The sequence below is a fragment of the Oncorhynchus keta genome, chromosome 30 (genome assembly GCF_023373465.1).
Source record: "Oncorhynchus keta strain PuntledgeMale-10-30-2019 chromosome 30, Oket_V2, whole genome shotgun sequence".
Lineage (NCBI taxonomy): Eukaryota > Metazoa > Chordata > Actinopteri > Salmoniformes > Salmonidae > Oncorhynchus > Oncorhynchus keta.
This window is the reverse complement of record NC_068450.1, coordinates 59,291,766-59,313,584: the sequence shown is the minus strand read 5'-3', so window position 1 is coordinate 59,313,584 and position 21,819 is coordinate 59,291,766. Positions and strand designations below refer to the sequence as shown.

The window sequence follows — 21,819 nt, the reverse complement described above, 5'->3', positions numbered from 1 at the left end:
TGAAATTGTTGCGAATAAACATTCTAATATAGTATATAAATGGTTTAATCTAGAATTACCAGAGCACCAATGTTATATCAGTGATTTGACCCCTATGTGAACTGTCATGATCTGCAGTGTAACTGAAGACCTAACTACCAAAGATTTTGCTGGTTATTAAGATTGTTTGCCCCGGCTGTGAAACTGTCAGTCTCATTTTGAGATGGTAAATACATGTGGGTCCAAAGCACCCCAGAATTAATCACCATCGTTAATGAATGATTAACTAAGTAAAATGGAGGTGTGTTTGTACCACCATCAGTTTTTGATCAACCCACAAACTAACAATACTGTAAGTATTGATACAAGTCTGTGCATGTCTGATCCTGCCTTAAAAAGATATGCGCAAGGCAGGTAATCACACAATTCAAATATTTATTGATTTTGTAGAAATGGTGATCTATATAAAATTAAAATCATTGACAAAACATGTTCACCAGCTTTGATCGAGCTCAGAATTCCAGTCTGAGACTTGACACATTTATCCACATGAAACTTGAACAAATATTAACAGAGATACAAACTTGAATAAAGGTCGGGTAGAAAAATATCGATCTAATACTTTCAAAAACACATGCATTCGGGTGAGAAGACCTCTTAGGATTTACTTGGAGGCCGACAGAAATATCTGTGGAGAAAAGTAATCGTAAAAAAATACATTTGTCTTTAAAAAAAAAGTGTCTAACTTTCTAAATCAGATATTAGACAAATACAATTCCCTTGTATATTTGAACACAGATGGATCATAAATATGTTTCATTGAAAGGAGGGATTCATACATTGCTTCATTCCTTCCTTCAGCAGTCAGACTTCTTGTGGTAGGAGAGAAGAGATGGAGAGTCTGGAGGAGAGAAAACAATGTGTCAGAACCAGATAAAAGGGCAACACTCTCCCTCTCACACACAAACATATGAACACTCAGGTGTCTGTGGAAAACTCAGTACAGAAGAAAGCCATTCTAAAATGAACAATGGTCCATTGAATAGTTACGTAGTGACTACCCACACGTGCCTGCTTACACTAGATTGTTCCCTACCCTGAGACGTGCTTCCTTGTAGTTTGTTCAGTATGGTGGGGGTGATGTGGGGAGTGTATTCTGGTACTTGTAGTTAGGTCCTCACCTGGGCCGTACCGGTAGATGAGGGACAGACAGCTGAGGTACAGCCATGTCCTGTTCTCTTGCAGCCACAACTGCCGATAGCCAATCATATCAGGGGAACTTGGAGGCGGGGCTAAGTAATCCCTGCTAACTGGGTCAGGAGATGGGATTGGAGGTCGTGAGATTGATTGATCAGTTTGTCAGAGAGGAAGTGTGTCTATGGTAACAATGCCGTCCCCTAACCCAGGGATTGTGGGTAGTGGACTTGCAGTGGTACGATGCCATCACCAAGCTAAAGCCCCTCTTTCTCCGTCACCTCTGATCTCCCCCCTCATCTCATTCAGTGAGTGTGTGCTCAACTATTAAGTGTAACCAGGGTGTGTGTGTGTGTGTACCTGGACGTGCAGCCCCCAGGCGTTGCTGTACGTTCTCCAGGTGGTGGATGTAGTCTGTCAGAGACCGCTCGGCATCCTGGGACAGAACACTGGACGGAGCACACTCAGAGGACAGGACCGGGTTGGAATACACTCTAGGGAGTACAAGAGGGGAGAATAAGAAAGACAAGAGGAAGAAAGAAAAGGAAATAAATTAAATCTCAAGCTATGTCGTTAAGAGATTTTCCCTCAAATTAATGGATGTTTACATTGGAAGGAGCAGTACCGGTTTTGCAGCCTGAAGGGTGATTTCATTGGTGAGACAACACCCTTACGGGTGGGGCTGCTGTCTCTAGTAGGTGGAGAGGAGTTGTGATTGGCCAGTGGCTGCTGCTGCCTCAAAACATCAGTCCTGGAAGCTGAGAGTGAAATAGAAAGGTTACAAAAACTGTCCATGTACCTTGCCTGTGTGACGTTGGTAATCCTATCTTCATCGCTCTGGATGTCTCTCACACGCACCTGTGCTGTGTCCGTTGACAGTGACAGTTGTTGTAACTCCTCTCCTGATGACTCTCTGCCACTTCCTGGTCAGGAACTTCAGTCTGGAGAAGGGTTAACATGCATGACACACTGACCCATTGCTCTAACATATAACACCCACCCACACACACGAGCAACACAACACCCAACCCACCGTGAGATGGCGATGACAGCTCGTACTGCAGCTCTGAAGCGCGAGAGGGGAGAGTGTGTGTGGGCGTGGGGGGGCGAGGGGTGCGCCCCCATCCGAGCGATAAGACAGAGAGTTGCCTGTTCACAGTCCTGAAAGCCCCCCAGCAGGAGCAGAAGGTAGCGCTTCTGGTAGACCAGAGACTTCCTAAAGCTCTCAGCCCGTAGATAGCGCTCATACAGTCGCTGGAACTAGAGGGACAGAGACACAAACAGGGTTAAAGGGACATCAAGACAAGGGACTTCACACCAGACGATCCATGGGGACTTTCAGCCCAGAGGTCGAGTGTGTGTGTGTGTGTGTGCGCGCCCAGGTGGCTCACCTTGCTGTTGCTGAGGTCAGTGCTGGGCCGGTTCTCAGTCTCTTCCTGTCGTAGCTGTCGTTCCAGACAGGACAGGGTGTCTTTCAGGTTAACTGTCTCCTGACTTAGCTCTTTCACGCGGGCCGACAGGTCAGAGTTCTCCCTCAACAACCTCTCCCCCAGCACCGAGGAAGAAGACGAAGACTGCAAGCAGAGAGAAATTGGTTACCATGGTTCTTATCAAACTAATTTATTATAGTCGCAAATCCCCCGAAATCCCATAAATACACTTAAAACGTGGCTTCTGTAGCTCAGTTGGTAGAGCATGGAGCTTGTAACGCCAGGGTAGTGGGTTCGATTCCCGGGACCACCCATACGTAGAATGTATGCACACATGACTGTAAGTCGCTTTGGATAAAAGCGTCTGCTAAATGGCATATATTATTATATTATTAAAACGCTGCCAACTAGCTTGTCTCCCAGTGCATCATGTTGCTATGCATGGGCCAAGCTATGATCAGCCATTTCTGGTACCTGGTGGTTGTATAGGGCTGTGCTGGTCTGGTCTGGTCCAGTCGAGGTGTTATTCTTGGGTTGGAGTGGGCTAGAGTTGTACTGGTGTCGGTTGGACAGTCTCTCTGTGGCCATCTCTCTCTCCTCCCTCTCTAGCTCAGCCAGAATCTGCTGGAGATCTCTCATCCTCTGCTGGTCCTGCTGCCGCAATAACTCCAATTCACACTGCAGAGAGAGAGAGAGAAGAGAAAACAGGAAAGTAAACAAGACAAAGATGGCATACTGAGACACAGTTGTATTACAAGTCAGACAGGCAATGCTAAAATGTTGCGTAAAAATCTCACCAGTTTGTTGCTGGTTCTCTCGTGTCGCCTCTCTCTCACCGTCTGCTCCAGTCTCTCCTTCCTCCTCTCACTCTCCCTCTGTTCCTCCCGCTCACTCTCCTCGTCATTGACCGATCGAAGCCTCTCCCTCAGCACATTGCGCTCCGCCCCTAAGCGACCAGAACGCTCTCTCTCAGTCTCCAATGCTCGACTAGCCTCCTGCTTCTGCTCCTTGAGTGTCTCCATAGTAACTCGGAGGCGGGCTGCAGCATCCTGATCTCTCTGTGCCTCCTCTCTCCTCTTCCTCTCTTCCTCCTCTACTCTCCTCTGGTTCTGCAGAAGTTCTGCCCTCAGTCCATCTGTCACAGTGGCTAGCTCCTCCCCCTGCCTCCTCTCCTGCTCCAGTTGAGAGCGGAGCTCCGAGATGAACTTCCTGTCTCGGGACGCGTCCGCTTCTTGTCTGCGTGTGATGTCATCGAGACGCCGGGCGGACCGCTCGCATTCCTCCTCCAGTTCCTTCATGTGGGCGTTGGCTAGGCGGGACTCAGCCTCTTTCAGGAAGTGTTCCAGCCGACTCTTTTCCTGTGACTGGAAAGTGTCGAGTTGCCGGGCGGAACGGGCACACTCCTCCTCCAGCTCCTTGTGGGCATCGGCTAGCCGTGTGTCGAGCTGTGATTGGAGAAGGTGGCCGCGGGAGAGTTCTATCTGGAGTTCCTGTCGGAGGTTACTAGAGGTCGTCCTCTCCTGGTCCAGCAGACCCCTCAGGGACACGACCTCTGATCTCTGCTGCTCCTCTTCCTTCTCCCGGAGGTGTGTGAGAGTTCTCTCCTGGTCCAGCTCCTGCTGTAGCTCCTGGACTCTGGTCTCCTCCCTCCTTACAGCCTCCTCACAGTCCTCTATACACAGCCTGGGAGAGGACACACACATCAGTATTTTTATTAATGTGTGTGCATACATAAATGTATGTATGTATGTATGTATGTATGTATGTATGTATGTATGTATGTATGTATGTATGTATGTATGCATGCATGTATGCATGTATGCATGTATACCTGAGTTTGCGGATCTCGTTTTGTAGTTCCTGCTGGGTGCTGTGGGAGGAGTTAAGTCGCTCTCTGCTCTCCTCTAGTTCCACCCTCAGCCTGGATAACACCTCCCCTTTAGATGACTCCTCCCCCTGGGAGTGCTGCAGCTGCAGATCCTGCTGCTGCTCCTCATGGAGGAGAGATGAGGCAGAGCGAGGGAGGGGAGAGCGTTATTTTTTCACTCTTTCAATTAAGCTAAGCTGATACAGCGAAGCTTTTTTTTTTACAGTATACATGACTGCCTTAGTGGAGGACTGCCTTAGTGGAGATCACTCCAAACACGTAAAACACACACCTGTCTCTGTAGCAGTGTTTCCAGCTGACGGAGGAGGTGGATGGAGTCTATCTCAGGGTGGGAGGAGAGAAAGGCCTGCAGCTCAGAGCGAAGCCCTGCCCTCTCACAGTCAAACACACCCCTTACTGCAGCCTGCAGCCCTCTGCTCCAACCAGCATCCACCGAGTTCTCCTGTTAAAACACACAGGAGGGTCAGTATGCACACATGCAGAAGTTAAGCACAGATCTCACACACACACACACACACACTCACCGGTCTTTGTGCCATCCGACAGAGCAGTTCTCTCAGAGCGATGACAGTTTCCTGTAACGCCCTCTTCTCCTGCTCCCAACACATTGGAGGAGCTTTAGAGTCTAGCTGATAGATCGTCTGGTCCAATGAGAGGTGGTTAGAGGGGGCGTTACGCTGGGAGAGGGCGAGAACCCTGCAGCTCTCCTGGTACACTCTCTTCAACAGACCCTGGAAACACACACATAGTTTGGTATAGGGTTCATTTGAAACATTTAAGGCATGTGTGTGTGTGTGTTCATACTTGTAGTTCAGGAGACAACAGTTCGTCGTTGTAGCTCATACTCCCGGCGGCGCTGCCTGTGTGTGTGTTGGTTGCGGGGTTCATGCCTCGACAACGCAGGTACTCCAAGAACTGTGCGTCCAGCCTCTCTGTCTGCTCCAACTCTACCTTGAGTCTTACACCGAGCTCTGAACTGACATCTACACGACCGAGAGAAAGACACAGACAGAGACAGATATTGGACACATGAACACAGACAGACAGGACCAACAAAATGACAGACAAACAGACTTACTGCTGCCATATCCATCACTGGCCCACTCCGTTGCAGACAGAGAAGAGGCGGAGCCAAGAGATGAGGGAGGGGCCGTCAGGTCCAGGGCTTCCAGCTCATGCACCTGACAGGTGAGAGAGGTTTAATATACATGTGTGTGTGTGTGGACACATTTCCCAACAATTTTTCCACCCACCTTGTCAGCGTCCATTGAGTCCAACATGGAGAGGTTGTTCGAGGCAGAGATGGACCCAGGGGAGTGGGTGCTGTGTGTGCCCAGCTCTGGGCTGATTGTCCCTGGGCAGGACTGGTTTTTCCTTCCCCGGGGGGAGGCTTTAGCCTGGAGCCCCAGGCCTGTGCTGTTTAAAGCACTGAGGTCAGACAGTCTAGAACCGTGGAGAACAGAGGGGTGGAACCTGTCCTCTCTGGTTCTCTCCTCAGAACAGTCCAGTCGACGGAGAACCTCAGGAGAACTCAGGGACTCGTTGGGAGACACACCGTCCTGGAATCCTCTGGGCGTGACGTCTGGAGGAGGAAGATGATCACGGTCATCCAACAGCTCTGCACTCATCAGAAAAACACCATTGTCAGTGTAGCAGCTTGAATGTGTACTCACCCTTCAATGAGTGTGTCTGTCTGCTGTGCGAGTTGCAGGTCAGTCTGAGCTGCAGCAGTTCTCTTTGCTGATAGGCCAGCTCCTCTTCCTGCACGGCCAGGTCTTCCTGTAGGCCCCGGAGCTCCGCTTTCAGATGCTGGTTATTGGTTTCCAGGTCAACCAGGGCCCGGTCCTTGGTCTGATTGACAGGTGAATGAAATAAGAGAAAAGTGTTATGTTCAAAATACATTTTTTGACATGTTCAGTTTAAATGCACACACACACACACACACAGTACCTGTCCCTCCTCCAGTAGTTTCTCAGCTCTCTCTGTGCTGGAGCAAAGACCCTCCTTCACAGCTGCTAACTCTGCCTCCAGGGCTTGATGCTCTGCCCCTAGTCTCTGTAGCTCCTCCTCCCTCTGTCTCAGGGCAGCGTCAGCCTTCGCCAGAGTTTCCTCAGCACATGTCTAAGAGAAGAGCCTTCATCATCATCAGTATGATCAATATCAACAGCACCATCAAATATGTAATCAGTCTTCATTGCACAAAAGCTTTCTTGCAATCCATTATCCTGGGCTTTGATTCATTCAAGAACAGCACTAAAAACCTTGAAGACAAGAAACATATGCAAAACGCACACCAACACAAATCCCTTAACCTTCCTACCCACAATGTGCAGAAAATGCTGTGCGACTAACCCTACTCAACACCATTATTTTCCCCAAACACAAATCTACAGCAAACTGCTCACCAAAAGTGTTTAAAATAAAATAGTGATTGGCAAGTCGCATTCCAGAACACATGGCGAGAAACCTATACTCCATTCTCAGAAAGTAAATAAATGCCAGTGTAAAAGAACTTCACAACACGGAACTGTTTTCTGACCACTCCTGGCTTCCTCTTTCTGATGAGGTCACTTCCTCTATGAGTAGCACTCTTCTGTTGGGTGCCAACACATCAACATCTCCTAGTTTCTCTCTCTTATGCCTACTCTTAGTCTCTTCCCCTCTATAAATATACCATTTAGCTGATGCTTTTTCTCCAAAGAGTCAATCTCTCGTTCACTCTCTCCCTCTTTAACCATAGCCAGCTGGGTTAGAGGGAGCAGAGCTGACACAGCAAAATACCTAAATAGTGAAAGCTACTTAGTGTTGCAAGTTAGGCTTAAAGAGGCTAAATGGAATGGATTACTCAAGTTTGAATGAAAACATCAGGCAGGCTTTCAAAGACGACAACTTATCCGTTCTGCATCAACCTTTACCTACCAACTAATTCTACAAATAACGAATAATACTAAATATAACACAGCTCCTACTTGGCTAGAAAGAAATGTGTTTAATCTGATGCCACATGTTGAGTCAATTTAATTGGATCGACGCTGCCGCCACTTACCAGCACTTCCTTCTGAGCCTCCTCCTGGTTGGCTCGCCTCTCCTCTAGTTGACAGCTGACTTCCTGGAGGCAGGCCCTCTGAGAGGTCACTTCCTGCTGGAGGCGTTCTACTTCCTCTTGGAGTCTGCACTCCTTTTTCCGCAGGGCCTCACGTTCTGACAAAAGTTCTGCCTTCGCTGTCTCGACAGCCACCAAGGTCTGTAGCAGGGCTTCAGTCTCTTTCTCCCGCTCTTCAACCCTTGATTTTAGCTCCAGGACCAGGGAGTCTAGCCGAGTTTTCTCCCCTCGCAGGGAGTTCGTCTCCTGGGCAAGAGCCTGCCAGCGACCTCTCTCCTCCACGGCTGCATCCCTCTCCTCCTCCAGCCCTTCTTTCCTGGCTCTCACCTCTTCAAGCTCAGCCTCTTTTAGATGGAGTTCTCTCTTTACCTCTTCCCCTCTCTCCCTCTCTTCCCTGAGCCTCTTCCCCATCTCCTCCCCCTGTCCTCTGTACTCTTCCTCCTGAGAGAGCAGCAGTCTCTCCATCGCCTCCTTCTCTCCCACCGTCACCTCCAGCTGCCCCTGCATGGCCTCCACACGAGAACGAGAAGATGAGGAGTGGAGGAGACGCATCTCCTGCTTAAGACTGTCGCCCTCTCCTCCTCCTCTCTCTGGTTGGGGGTAGTTGGCAGGTTCCGGACTGGGGGCAGATGAAGGGTTAACACTGTCGCCCTCTTGTGATAGGTCGCTGACCTCGTGGTAGGCAGGGCCAAGGGTGTTTAGCTCCGCCTGTAGCGTGCTGATGACCTCGTGAAACCGCTCCTCCTCTTCCTGCTTGTCCTGACGCACCCTGATGATGTCACAGCGGAGGTGCTCCACCTGGGAGCGGAGGTCTTCAAGTTCTGTCTGGAAGGCCTGTAGAGAGACCGGGAGAATGGCTTCCAGTTCAGGCAAAAATAATGACAGTTCCATTGTGTGTGTGTACTACATAGAGGTCACAGTAGTTTGAATTCTGAGAGATTATGTCATTATATAACAGGGCTGAATTATGAAGGTCTGTGTGTGTGTGGGTGGGTGGGTGTGTGTGGGTGTACCGTGATGTCCCTGGCCGTCTCCAGCTCCAGTTCTAGCTTGTGCATCTCCTGGGTCAGGTGGTCTATCTCCTCATTCTTCTCCTCTAACAGAGCAGATGGGAGACTCTCCTCCTCTCCAATCTCTCTCTCCTCCAGGCGAAAGGTAAGGGCTGAAACTGTCTCCTAAACAGAGAAAGACACAGGGAGGAGATTTAGAACACAGTAGGACAATCATTCTTGGCATTAGAGAGGACTAACAAGTACTAGCATGACTGAAAACTGTAGCAGACCCACTTTGAGAGAAGTGACTTGGTCGTGAAGCTGGGTGATGGTATCCGTGTTCTGATTGGTCAGGAGCTCCAGCTGGAGACTGAGGTGTTTTAACTCCGCCTCTTTAATGGTCAGGTCTCTCTGAGTCTCCTCCATTTGACCAACCAACACACACACCTAGAACACACACACACGTTAACAAATTAATGCAACCAAGCAAACTAATCTTCTCTGGCCAAAGATCTCCATACACTAGCCAGCAGGTAGCAGTTAAGCTCCATTAGACCTTTTACTAAAGCAGGTGTTGAGGTTGGAAACACACACCTGTTGCTCCTTGTTCTGCAGGTCTTGCTGTGCGGTGTCCAACGCGTCTTGGAGAAGCTGGATGGGGTTGGGGGTGCTAGCATTGTTGTCACGGTAACGGGTCTCGTCCAGTTTCGACTGCAGCGCTGAAATCTGGAGACGATTTGACAACTGCTGCTGCTGCAATGACTCCTTATCCTGGAGGGAGAGAGAGTCATTTAGTGTGTGTGAGAGAGAGTGAGAGTGAGAGAGTGATAGAGTTTACCTGTGTGAGCTCCTCTTCTCTCTGCCGAGTTCTGCGCAGCTCCTGCTCCAGTTGACCGACAGCTCTGCTGCTCTCGGAGCTGCTTAGCAACGCCTGTTCCAGCTCCCTAATTCGCCCAGCCAGCTTGTCAATCTCCTCATTGCGCTCAGCAACCTCGAGCTGGACCTGTTGATTGGCTGCCAGCAGGGAGGTGTGGTCTTCTGTCTTGTCCCTGATGAGGGCTTGAAGGCTCTCCACCTGAGAAAGAAACACAGGGGGGGGGGTAATGTCGGTTGTCAGGGCGCCAGTTGCCAGGGGTCCTATGGAGTTTCCCATGTTAAGCTGTACGCCGGGTTTACTAAAGCCATTCCGGGTCTGCAGCCACTACAACTACTGAAGCCATGAGACAGAGCAGAAACACACAGCACAGAGGGATGGAAGGGAAGGGAGGATGAGATGGAGAAAAGGGGGATGAAAAGGAGAGAGAAGCGGCAGCGCTCTAAAGGCAGATGTATCTTCAATGATTATGTATCAGTTATTCACGCAGGTGTGATCACACACACACACACACACACACACACACACACACACACACACACACACACACACGGTGGGGGCAGAGTAGCCATGTAGCGTTAGGAGTCACTGGTGAGATTCCATACCTGTAGAACAAAGTCCTCAATCTAGAGCATTCCGTGAAATAAAACAAAACAAACAGTCAGCAACAGGTCCATTCAGGAGCAGGACCTCAACATTAGATACATTCAATATCTATAATGACTCCACATCAGATATTGTCTTGACTAAACACTGCAGTATTAAAGACTTAACACACACCAATACACTAAGGTAAGGATGTGTGTGTGTGTGTGTGTGTGTGTGTGTGTGTGTGTGTGTCTTACCCGCTGGCCCCGGCAGTGTGTCTGGCTGGCTGTCTGAGCTGAGCCTCCAGACTTCTGATCTCCTGTTGGAACTCATCTCTCTCATGCTCCCGCTCCACTGCCTGCTCCTGGAGACACACAGAGATAAATGGCTGTGTTTTACAAATCCATACATTTCCCCAAAGCGTGACACTTACGTCTATAAACTGTCTGTTGTGTTTGAGCTGTTTCTCGAGGGCCTGGACGCGCTGCTGGAGGTCCTCTGATTGAGCCCTGTGCTGCTGCTCCGCCGTGAGGCCCTGGTTCTCCTGTTCCTCTAGCTCAGTCTCCAGAGCCCTGAGGCGCAGAGACAGTGAGCTGCGGTCTTTCGCCGCCTGCCGCTGCACACACAGCCTCTCCTGGGCCAGACGATCTGCCTCAACGAGGAGGCCTTTAGACACACACAACACAGGTGGTTAGGAACACACACACACAATCCTTCCAAACATGCACTTTCTATAGATAAGGGTAAGTATAGAATTGGTCAGGAAACAACATTTATTTTTTTATTTAAAAAAACTTGGCCACAAGTCATCAAACAAACAAATAGCAAACAAATACAACCACACAAATAAACATTCTGCATTAATCGACTCACACACACTAATCCCCATGCCATGGACTCTGTATAAGAAATGAGACGGGCCAGTTTTTAAAACGCACAAACACAGACACACACAGGAAACTGAGCGACAAACCCGTGTCCCCCTCTATACTCTGACAGGACCCTACAGGAAGAACAGACAACTAAGAACAGGACTTAACGTGTACACAAAACATATGCAATAATCAATCCCAGTTAAGCTTAAACCACAATTTCTCTCATCTATCTCCTTCCTCACCCTTTTCTCTCTCTCCCAGTCCGGCGGTGAGATGGACCTTCTGGCGCTGGAGGAGACTGTGCTCCTCACTTAGCTCCTGCAACTGCACCCGGAGGTCCTCTAGATCAGAGGTGAGGCCTTCCTTCTGATGCAGCTGCACCCTGAGGCCCTCCAGCTCCACCGTGAGGCCATCCATCTGGTGCAGCTGCGCCCGGAGGCCCTCCAGCTCATCAACAAGCCGTTCTTCCTGAGCCTCCTTTTGTTCTAGAGATTCTTCCAGAATTGCCTTCTCAGCCACATAGCCCCCCAACAGACCTACACACACAAAAACAGTATACACACACAGATACATGAATGCACACACAATATCACACTGTTTTCACAAACCAAGATTCTAAAAACACATCGGAGAGACACACAGTATCTCTACAGACCTTCGGCCTTGTGGAGCTCCAGCTGGAGCTTGCTCTTGAGTCCCGCTTCCTGGTCCAGCTGATCCAATACGAGCTGGTGTTGGAGCAGCATCTGGGAGGAGTCTGAACGGCCCTGGGAAAATCTCTCCTCCAGAGACAGATGGACAGAACAAGACTCCTCCAACTAGAGAGACCAAAAAAGAGCGAGAGAGACAGACAGAGGAACACAAAGATCAGTGGCTGAGCTTCATGCAAATTCAATGCATAGAATGTTGTGTTGATCCCCCCACTAACCTCTCAAGCGTTCACTGCATGCCGACAAGCTAGTGTGTGTGTGTGTGTGTGTTACCTGTGTGCTAGCGAGTGTGAGGAGCTCCAGGAGTGTGTCCACAGAGTGGCGTAGTTGGCTGCAGGCTCCCAGGGCTGCTTCCTCTCCCAGGGCTGCTTCCTCTCCTCCAGAGTTTGTTTGGGACTCTGCCAGTAGAAGGCTCTCACACACACGCTGAGAGAGATCTAGAGCGCCTGTCGACATGTCTGCTACAGGAAGAGGAGACAGGTCAGGTATCACACACACACAGTTATCAGACCTTTCTTCCCAAGTGTGTACTTGTTCACTCCCTGTCATAAATGTATCAAGGAAACGGGTCCAGTTGTTAGATTCCACCCACCTGCCTCTTGATTGGTTGTTTCCTCTCCTGGCCTCTCACCCTGATCATGACCTCTGACCCCGACACAGGCTTTGACCCGGCAGCCAATTAGCTCCTCCATTGCCATGGTGCTTAGAACCACCTCAATCAGAACCTTCCTCAGCCTCTCATTGGCTGACTGGAGAGTGTGCCTAGAGGTCAGAGGTCAAAGTGAGACGAGACCAACAAAATCACTCCATTTGTTTTTTAAACTCGAAAGCTCGAATTAATGAAGCATATACACTCTAGCTGATCATTGTCAGGCCTACATTCATCCAGACAGCCTCACCTCTCCTCCTTGGCAGTGTGTAGGTCCTCAGTAAGCATGTTGAGGAGGTTGCCTCCCTCCTGACTCTCTCGTTCTCGCCGTTGGAGGAGTGTATCCAGGGTCTCCATCTCTGACCTCTTCCCCTCCAACTCCCCCTGTAGATTACCCACCTCCGCTCGCAGCTGGAGAGCGAGAGAGTCATAGCACAGCAGTACCAAAACAAAAGACAGACAGAGACACAGACACACACCTCTGTGTGCAGCTGAGAGCCAGAGAGAAAAGAAACCAGAGACAGGAAACCAGTCATCACAAGACGTGATCCAAGAATTGTCCTCCTAGTCATAGGTACCACAGTTGCATTGAACATCACACTCCCTTTACATAACAGAACCAAAAGCAGAACCATGTGTCTTTTAATGTCCAATCAGAGAAAGAGACGGACAGTCTCCATTTTCAGTCAGCATTAGTTTGAGATTTGCCTATTTAGCCTTGCAGGAAGCACTCTCACACACTAACATAGAGCTACACAAACAATGGTGTAATCCTGTGTGCCTGGCAGGCAGCAGCTCTGCTTCAACACAAACATTTAGTGAGAGTGAGTTGAAATCTGAACTCCCTCCCATTTCTTCCCTCTCCCCCTGTCCCTCTGAATCCCTTTACCTCTCCTTCCCAAAGCTTTTACTTGGCTCCTCTCTCCATCTCCTCCCAGTCTCGCTCGTTCTCTTACAATTTCTTCCCCCGCTTTCTCCCTCCGTCTAACAACCAATACTAGTTGCCTTAGCAACAGTCCCCCCCATATCCCTAAGGGGGGTAGTTGTTGCATTGGAATAGAATAGAATGTGAATAAAGTTGGATAGTAAGCAGAACTGTCGGTCATGGTTAGCTTGGGAACTCTGCCGTGATGAACACACTGGGAGGAATAGATGAATGAAAATCATTTTTGAATAAACAAATGTGCATGTAACTGAAATGCCATTATGCATGGAGAGATTAACATCCAGACAGCAGAGTATGTGCACGCCAGACAGCAGACACAAGGGATTAGTATTGAGATTAATGAGGAAGATAATCCCTTTAGAAGACCCACAGGGCTGTGAGAGTGTGGTTCTAGACATTAAGAGTGATAAAAAACATCCTCTTTTTTATTCTCCTCCTGCAAGTCTCCCACCACAATCATCCTCTTCCCTCTGTCTCCTCTACTCTTATATATCACCCATCTCCTCTCTCATTTTCCTGTTTTCTCTCCCCTCTTTCTCCCTTTGTGCCCCCCTCCCTTGGTCTGGTGACAGTTGGGCTTGTCCGGTCTTGCCCACAGAATTAATTTCATACTAACAGTGTGTGGTGTGTGTTTCAGAGTATGTGAGTGGAGGTTGAGCGATTGGAAATGCCACTCTTCGCTCATGCTGGAGCTCCATGTCCTTTCCCACCGCACACACCGTGTCCTTTCCCGCCGCGCACACCATGTCCTTTCCCGCCGCGCACACCATGTCCTTTCCCGCCGCACACACCATGTCCTTTCCCACCGCACACACCATGTCCTTTCCTATTGCACACACCATGTCCTTTCCCACCGCACACACCATGTCCTTTCCCACCGCACACACCATGTCCTTTCCCATTGCACACACCATGTCCTTTCCCGCCGCACACACCATGTCCTTTCCCGCCGCACACACCATGTCCTTTCCCACCGCACACACCATGTCCTTTCCCACCGCGCACACCATGTCCTTTCCCACCGCACACACCATGTCCTTTCCCGCCGCACACACCATGTCCTTTCCCGCCGCACACACCATGTCCTTTCCCGCCGCGCACACCATGTCCTTTCCCACCGCACACACCATGTCCTTTCCCACCGCACACACCATGTCCTTTCCCACCGCACACACCATGTCCTTTCCCACCGCACACACCATGTCCTTTCCCACCGCACACACCATGTCCTTTCCCACCGCACACACCATGTCCTTTCCCACCGCACACACCATGTCCTTTCCCACCGCACACACCATGTCCTTTCCCACCGCACACACCGTGTCCTTTCCCACCGCGCACACCATGTCCTTTCCCACCGCGCACACCATGTCCTTTCCCACCGCGCACACCATGTCCTTTCCCACCGCGCACACCATGTCCTTTCCCACCGCGCACACCATGTCCTTTCCCACCGCGCACACCATGTCCTTTCCCACCGCGCACACCATGTCCTTTCCCACCGCGCACACCATGTCCTTTCCCACCGCGCACACCATGTCCTTTCCCACCGCGCACACCATGTCCTTTCCCACCGCGCACACCATGTCCTTTCCCACCGCGCACACCATGTCCTTTCCCACCGCGCACACCATGTCCTTTCCTATTGCACACACCATGTCCTTTCCCACCGCACACACCATGTCCTTTCCTATTGCACACACCATGTCCTTTCCCACCGCACACACCATGTCCTTTCCCACCGCGCACACCATGTCCTTTCCTATTGCACACACCATGTCCTTTCCCACCGCGCACACCATGTCCTTTCCTATTGCACACACCATGTCCTTTCCCACCGCACACACCATGTCCTTTCCCACCGCACACCATGTCCTTTCCCACCGCACACACCATGTCCTTTCCCACCGCACACCATGTCCTTTCCTACTGCACACACCATGTCCTTTCCCACCGCACACACCATGTCCTTTCCCACCGCACACCATGTCCTTTCCCACCGCACACACCATGTCCTTTCCCACCGCACACACCATGTCCTTTCCCACCGCACACCATGTCCTTTCCCACCGCACACACCATGTCCTTTCCCACCGCACACCATGTCCTTTCCCACCGCACACACCATGTCCTTTCCCACCGCACACCATGTCCTTTCCCACCGCACACACCATGTCCTTTCCCACCGCACACCATGTCCTTTCCTATTGCACACACCATGTCCTTTCCCACCGCGCACACCATGTCCTTTCCCACCGCGCACACCATGTCCTTTCCCACCGCGCACACCATGTCCTTTCCCACCGCGCACACCATGTCCTTTCCCACCGCACACACCATGTCCTTTCCCACCGCGCACACCATGTCCTTTCCCACCGCGCACACCATGTCCTTTCCCACCGCGCACACCATGTCCTTTCCTACTGCATTTGCTCCCTTCATTAAAATCCCAATTTAACCAACACCCATCTATTTTTGTGACTACTTGGACCTACCATTTGGTTTTGAAGTATTGAAACCAAACCATATGATTTGAATGAAAAGTATTAAAATAAACATGAAGGTGATTTAAGAAGCACTCATAATTTCAAATAGACTTTATGTCATATTAAACAGTATATAAACACTCTAAATACGTCAGGAGACCGACAGGGACTCTAAAAAGGAACGGAAATGAATTATTTCGGTTATATTGTTTCAAGGCTATAGCCTACAAAGAAAAACATTGAGAAGCATTTTCTAGTGTCGACACAATAAGCTGGTAGGGACATAAAGCGTATTCAATCATTATAATCTAGAAAATGTGCATGTAGGCTGTGACTTACATAGAATTAAATACAAATAAAATAATGACTTATTAGTGCCTTCATTTTTAGAAGCCCGAGTTTGGCCAGTCTGTGGCTTCAGGCTCATACGATGGTGTCTGGAGAGCAGGTCAGCAGCAGAGAATATCCTCTCCACACTTGCAGAGCCACCGGGGATGCAGAGTTGTTTTTACCATCATACTTTCTCAGATTCTACAATGACTCTTTAGTTGTGGACACTACCATTGGATCACCGCACTCCCCTCTTATTGCTCCTCATCTTTGGAAGTCAACTTGATTTTGCACCTGTGTGTTTTATTAGTTTGTTTCTGAAAATATTCAGCAAACAGACAGTAGCTAAAGCAAGGGGCTATAGCAGCACTCAAGTAGACGACAAGTGCATGCTGGGCCGGGCACGCCCTGAGCTCGTGGTGCTACTGGAGTGAAGTTGGAGCGGGCGAGAAGGCCGACGCTCCAGCCGTTGGGAATCTCGCTCGGCGCTCCAGTCATATTGGACACGCTCAAATACTCTGGTGTGTGTGGTGTGGGTTACCTGTGACACCACAGTGTCCAGCTGTAGCAGTTGTGCAGTGAGCTGGCTCATCTTGTCGGCGTAGCTCTGTTCCTTCTGCTCGTGTTCAGCACCGAAGCTCTGCCTCTGTTCTGATAGCTCCGCCTCTTTCTGCTCCTCAAACTCCGCCTTCAGAGGAAAGAGATGCTGGTAATGCTGTCCAAACCGCCAGAGAGCACTTCTGTTCTAAGAACTTGTTCTAAAACTCACACCAAGGTTATTGGGTAACAGCTCTCCCTTTTCCAACGTTTAATGTTAAAACTACAACCAAAAACTCCCAAGCTGATTCAGACTGACTGACTAACAGACTGCAAGCTCTCGCTCAGCTCAAATGCATCATTTTTTTTATATATATATTTTTTTAAGTGTACAAAATAAAACCTTCTGCATCAGAGGATCAAAAGCTCAAATCCATCCCATTTAGCCACTGTTCACGTGGCAGTAACACACACACCCACAGAAATATAGACACACACGGATACCACCGATACGAAAAACACACACCGTCCTATATGAAGAAAGGATTATGATGGTTGTGTAAATGTCATGGGACACTGGCCAGGCATGGGCTAACCCTAGTCTTGCTGGGGTGTACACGCATATATGCGCGCACACACAGAAAGAGACAGACCTCCAAAATCTAGCCCCATTATATAATGTCATCTGTCAGAATTCAGTTTCTCTCAGTGATCTACACGTGGAACACAATGGCAGACGACTGTGACATCAAGACAGGGAAAGGTGATAACTAGTCAGATGCACAACTGAATGACGACAGTCGGGGCGGCAGGGTAGCCTAGTGGTTAGAGCGTTGGACTAGTAACCGGAAGGTTGCAAGTTCAAATCCCTGAGCTGACAAGGTACAAATCTGTCGTTCTGCCCCTGAACAGGCAGTTAACCCACTGTTCCTAGGCCGTCATTGAAAATAAGAATGTTGCCTGGTTAAATAAAGGTTAAATAAATGTTAAAAATGTGTTCAAGCCAAATGCATCCTAAAAGACACCCACCACTGTTACATAAGTTCCTGTATAGTTCATTACAATGTTTAAGGCACGCCGTTTCTCCCTCTTCGGATTGCCTTCAAGCAATACGATGAATATTTCTCCTCCTCTCACCTTCAGTCGGCTGATCTTGTGCTGAAGTCTCTCCTCTGCCTGGGCCTTCAGAAGCTCAACCTCTTCCAGGAAGTGCAGCCGTTGCCGTGACAATGACTCCTCCAGCTCCCGGCGACACGCCTGTAGCTCTCTCACAGACGCACTCTTTAGCTCCTACACACACACACACACACCTCATCTAATACAGTGTGTGAACGCACAATATAATCCCTTCGCTTTTATATGCCATTAGAGACACAGTCAGCATTAAGACTACTGAGAAGAGGAATGGGATGTTCTGGAATGGTGTGTAAGTGTTGTCAGACCTGAAGCTGCTGCTGGTGCTGTGTGTTGAGTTGCTGTGTCTCTGAGGTATAGGTGTGTGTGAGCCCCTCTAAGGCGGTGCAGTGCTGTTGCGCCAACTCCAAGACCTTGAGACAGACACGACCAGATCAAAACACACCTGAATGGACGGACAGATGCTCAGACTAATGGATAGACCAGCCAAGAGGTGGAGGGATGAGTACCTTTTTCCTGAGGGCCTCCAGAGCCGTGTGGTGTTCAGCTTCTAAGGCCTCTCTCTGGATTGTCAACTCATTCTGAGAGAGAGAGAGCAATAAAGAGAAAACAGAATTGTCTAATGAATACACAAGAACATTCTTTTTTTTTACTGTGGTGAATTTGCATCTTTCCTTGACATCAAATGACCACTGTTGTCTCACCTGGTGGGTGTGGCTGAGCTCTGTTGCCATGGCGCTAAACTTCTCCATGTGAAGCTGAGCCAGCTTCTTCCTCAGCTCCTCCCTGACAGACTGCTGCTCCAACCCATCACACTCCACTTCCCGCATACGCTCCGCCTCAAGCTGTGACTTCTGATAGCGTAGAGTCTGAGATAAGGCAACATTAAGATAAAATAGATGTGAAATGTAGAATAAAGATATACAAGATTTAAAACTCTGTGTGTGTGCGCGCGCATGTTCTCACCTGGATCTCCCTCAGGTACGTCGTCTCCAGTGTGTCCATATTACCCAGCATCCTCTTCTCAAGCTCTTCCCTCTCTTCCTGATGCCGGTGTTCTAACTCTGCCTCCTGTGCCTCTAGCTGAGCCTCATTGGTTTCCTGTAGGACTGCCTCCAGGTGATCGAGCTCTGCCTTGCATTTTGATTCAAGGCTAGTTTCCAAGACAACAAGCTCCTCCTTGTGTTTTGTTGCCATCTCCGTTGCAATTGCTTTGAGCTCAGCCTTGTGATTGGCCAACAAGGACTCCAGTTCTACTTTGTGATTGGTTCGTAGTGTGTCCATGTCCTTCGTGTGGTTGGTCAGTAGCGTGGTTTTCAGGAGTTCCATGGCAGCCATGTGTTCCTCCCTCAGCTCCCCCAGAGAAACCTCATCCTGCTGGGCCAGACGCTGCGCCAACTCCTCCCTCTCCTCCTGGAACCTACACACATGCAGAACAGGTCAGCCAGATTCATTTCAAGATGAAAGGACAGATACAGAGCGTTAACTCTCTCTGTGAATGCATTCGTTTACTATGGGGCAAACGTTCACTAGCGCATGAGAATCTCTGGTATTATATGAAACACACTGTATTAACCTACAGACAGACCCCCCCCCAGCCAGGTCTCACCTGTCCTGGGCTTGGCGCAGCCTCTGGTCTCCCTGCCCCTGAAGCAGAGCGGTCAGCTCCTTGACCTCAGCAGCCAGGGTGGACTTGGCCCTGGCTAGCTCAGCTTCGTACTGGGACTCTAGTCTCTGTCTCACTGCCACCGCCTGGGGGTCTGGGGGAGAGACATGTGAGACAAAGGGGAAAGACCATACAGAAGAGACAAGAGAATAAGGGAGTTGTTGAACTACATGAAAACTTTTTCATGTACTTACTCTGGTCGTTGTCCAGTGAGGCTTGTAGACTCCTGAGCGCTGCTCTCGCCTCCTCAATCCCTTTCTCCAGAGCTTTCCTTTCCGCTGCCATCCCTCTCTCCATCTCCTCTCTCAGGGCAGAGACCCGTGCCTCCCCCTCCTCCTGGAGCTCCTGTCTGAGCCTCTGCACCTCCTCCGCTCTCCTCAGGGTCATCTCCTCCATCACTCGCTCCCTCTCCTCCTTACGTTCCTCTGCTAGTTTTACACCCAGCTCCTCAGCAAAGCTCTGCTTCAGCTAAAAACATCCAGGTCATCATAGTCATTCAGGGTCAAAACATCCAGGTCAACATAGTCATTCAGGGTCAAAACATCCAGGTCAACATAGTCATTCAGGGTCAAAACATCCAGGTCAACATAGTCATTCAGGATCAAAACATCCAGGTCAACATAGTCATTCAGGGTCAAAACATCCAGGTCAACATAGTCATTCAGGGTCAAAACATCCAGGTCAACATAGTCATTCAGGGTCAAAACATCCAGGTCAACATAGTCATTCAGGGTCAAAACATCCAGGTCAACATAGTCATTCAGGGTCAAAACATCCAGGTCAACATAGTCATTCAGGATCAAAACATCCAGGTCAACAGTCATTCAGGGTCAAAACATCCAGGTCAACAGTCATTCAGGATCAAAACATCCAGGTCAACAGTCATTCAGGGTCAAAACATCCAGGTCAACATAGTCATTCAGGGTCAAAACATCCAGGTCAACATACGGTCATTCTGGGTCAACATGTGGCAACACTCATTACGCTGTCACACAATAATGTTTATACAGTTGAAGTCAGAAGTGTACATACACTTAGGTTGGAGTCATTAAAACTTGTTTTTCAACCACTCCACAAATGTTTTGTAAACAAACTATAGTTTTGGCAAATCGGGTAGGACATCTACTGTACGCATGACAAATCATTTTTCCAACAGTTGTTTACAGAAAGATGATCACAATTTCACAATTCCAGATGATCACAATATCACAATTCCAGTGGGTCAGAAGTTTACATACACTAAGTTGACTGTGCCTTTAAACAGCTTGGAAAATTCTAGAAAATAAGGTCATGGCTTTAGAAGTTTCTGATATGAGAATTGACATAATTTGAGTCAATTGGAGGTTTACCCGTGGATATATTTCAAAGCCTACCTTCAAACTCAGTGCCTCTTTGCTTGACATCATGGGAAAATCAAAAGAAATCAGCCAAGACATCAGAAAAACAATTGTAGGCCTCCACAAGTCTGGTTCATCCTAGGGAGCAATTTCCAAACGCCTGACGGTACCACGTTCATCTCTACAAACGATAGTATGCCATTATAAACACAATGGGAACATGCAGTCAGCATACTACTCAGGAAGGAGACGCGTTCTGTCTCCTAGAGATGAACGTACTTTGGTGCGTAACATGCAAATTAATCCCAGAACAACAGCAAAGGACCTTGTGAAGATGCTGGAGGAAACAGGCACAAAAGTATCTATATCCACAGTAAAACTAGTTCTATATATCGACATAACCTGAAAGGCCGCTCAGCAAGGAAGAAGCTCCAAAACCGCCATAAAAAGCCAGACTACGGTTTGCAACTGCACATGGGGACAAAGATGCTACTTTTTGGAGAAATGTCCTCTGGTCTGATGAAACAAATATATAACTGTTTGGCCATAATGACCAGTTTATGTTTGAAGGAAAAAGGGGGAGGCTTGCAAGCTGAAGAACACCATCCCAACCGTGAAGCACGGGGGTGGCAGCATCATGTTGTGGGGGTGCTTTGCTGCAGGAGGGACTGGTGCACTTCACAAAATAGAAGGCATCATGAGACAGGAAAATTATGTGGATATATTGAAGCAACATGGTCGTAAATGGGTCTTCCAAATGGGCAATGACCCCAAGCATACTACCAAAGTTGTGGCAAAATGGCTTAAGGACAACAAAGTCAAGGTATTGGAATGGCCATCACAAAGCCCTGACCTCAATCCCGTAGAAAATGTATGGGCAGAACTGAAAAAGCATGTGCGAGCAAGGGGGCCTACAAACCTGACTCAGTTACACCAGCTCTGTCAGGAGGAATGGGCCAAAATTCACCCAACTTATTGTGGGAAGCTTGTGGAAGGCTACCTGAAACGTTTGACCCAAGTTAAACCATTTAAATGCAATGCTACCAAATACTAATTGAGTGTATGTAAACTTCTGACCCACTGGGAATGCGATGAAAGAAA

General features: G+C 49.0%; 1 protein-coding gene across 1 annotated transcript in view; it reads right to left on the bottom strand.

The window, feature by feature from the left end:
• Positions 1-396: 396 nt before the first annotated feature.
• Positions 397-21,819, bottom strand: part of LOC118363189 (pericentrin-like) — a 41,037-nt gene continuing 19,614 nt past the window's right edge. The window contains 37 exon segments of the mRNA XM_035743865.2: positions 397-880; positions 1,534-1,667; positions 1,799-1,931; positions 2,032-2,114; positions 2,207-2,433; positions 2,565-2,747; positions 3,078-3,281; positions 3,401-4,286; positions 4,435-4,595; positions 4,763-4,933; positions 5,016-5,222; positions 5,296-5,474; positions 5,570-5,672; positions 5,745-6,073; positions 6,165-6,342; positions 6,442-6,612; positions 7,538-8,428; positions 8,608-8,769; positions 8,881-9,033; positions 9,181-9,357; positions 9,425-9,661; positions 10,306-10,325; positions 10,328-10,412; positions 10,482-10,714; positions 11,166-11,459; positions 11,579-11,741; positions 11,907-12,094; positions 12,226-12,395; positions 12,533-12,693; positions 16,586-16,732; positions 17,719-17,871; positions 18,024-18,128; positions 18,225-18,296; positions 18,420-18,584; positions 18,682-19,135; positions 19,325-19,475; positions 19,576-19,849. Coding sequence (XP_035599758.2) covers positions 837-880; positions 1,534-1,667; positions 1,799-1,931; positions 2,032-2,114; positions 2,207-2,433; positions 2,565-2,747; positions 3,078-3,281; positions 3,401-4,286; positions 4,435-4,595; positions 4,763-4,933; positions 5,016-5,222; positions 5,296-5,474; positions 5,570-5,672; positions 5,745-6,073; positions 6,165-6,342; positions 6,442-6,612; positions 7,538-8,428; positions 8,608-8,769; positions 8,881-9,033; positions 9,181-9,357; positions 9,425-9,661; positions 10,306-10,325; positions 10,328-10,412; positions 10,482-10,714; positions 11,166-11,459; positions 11,579-11,741; positions 11,907-12,094; positions 12,226-12,395; positions 12,533-12,693; positions 16,586-16,732; positions 17,719-17,871; positions 18,024-18,128; positions 18,225-18,296; positions 18,420-18,584; positions 18,682-19,135; positions 19,325-19,475; positions 19,576-19,849 — 7,848 coding nt within the window. The 3' untranslated portion in view covers positions 397-836.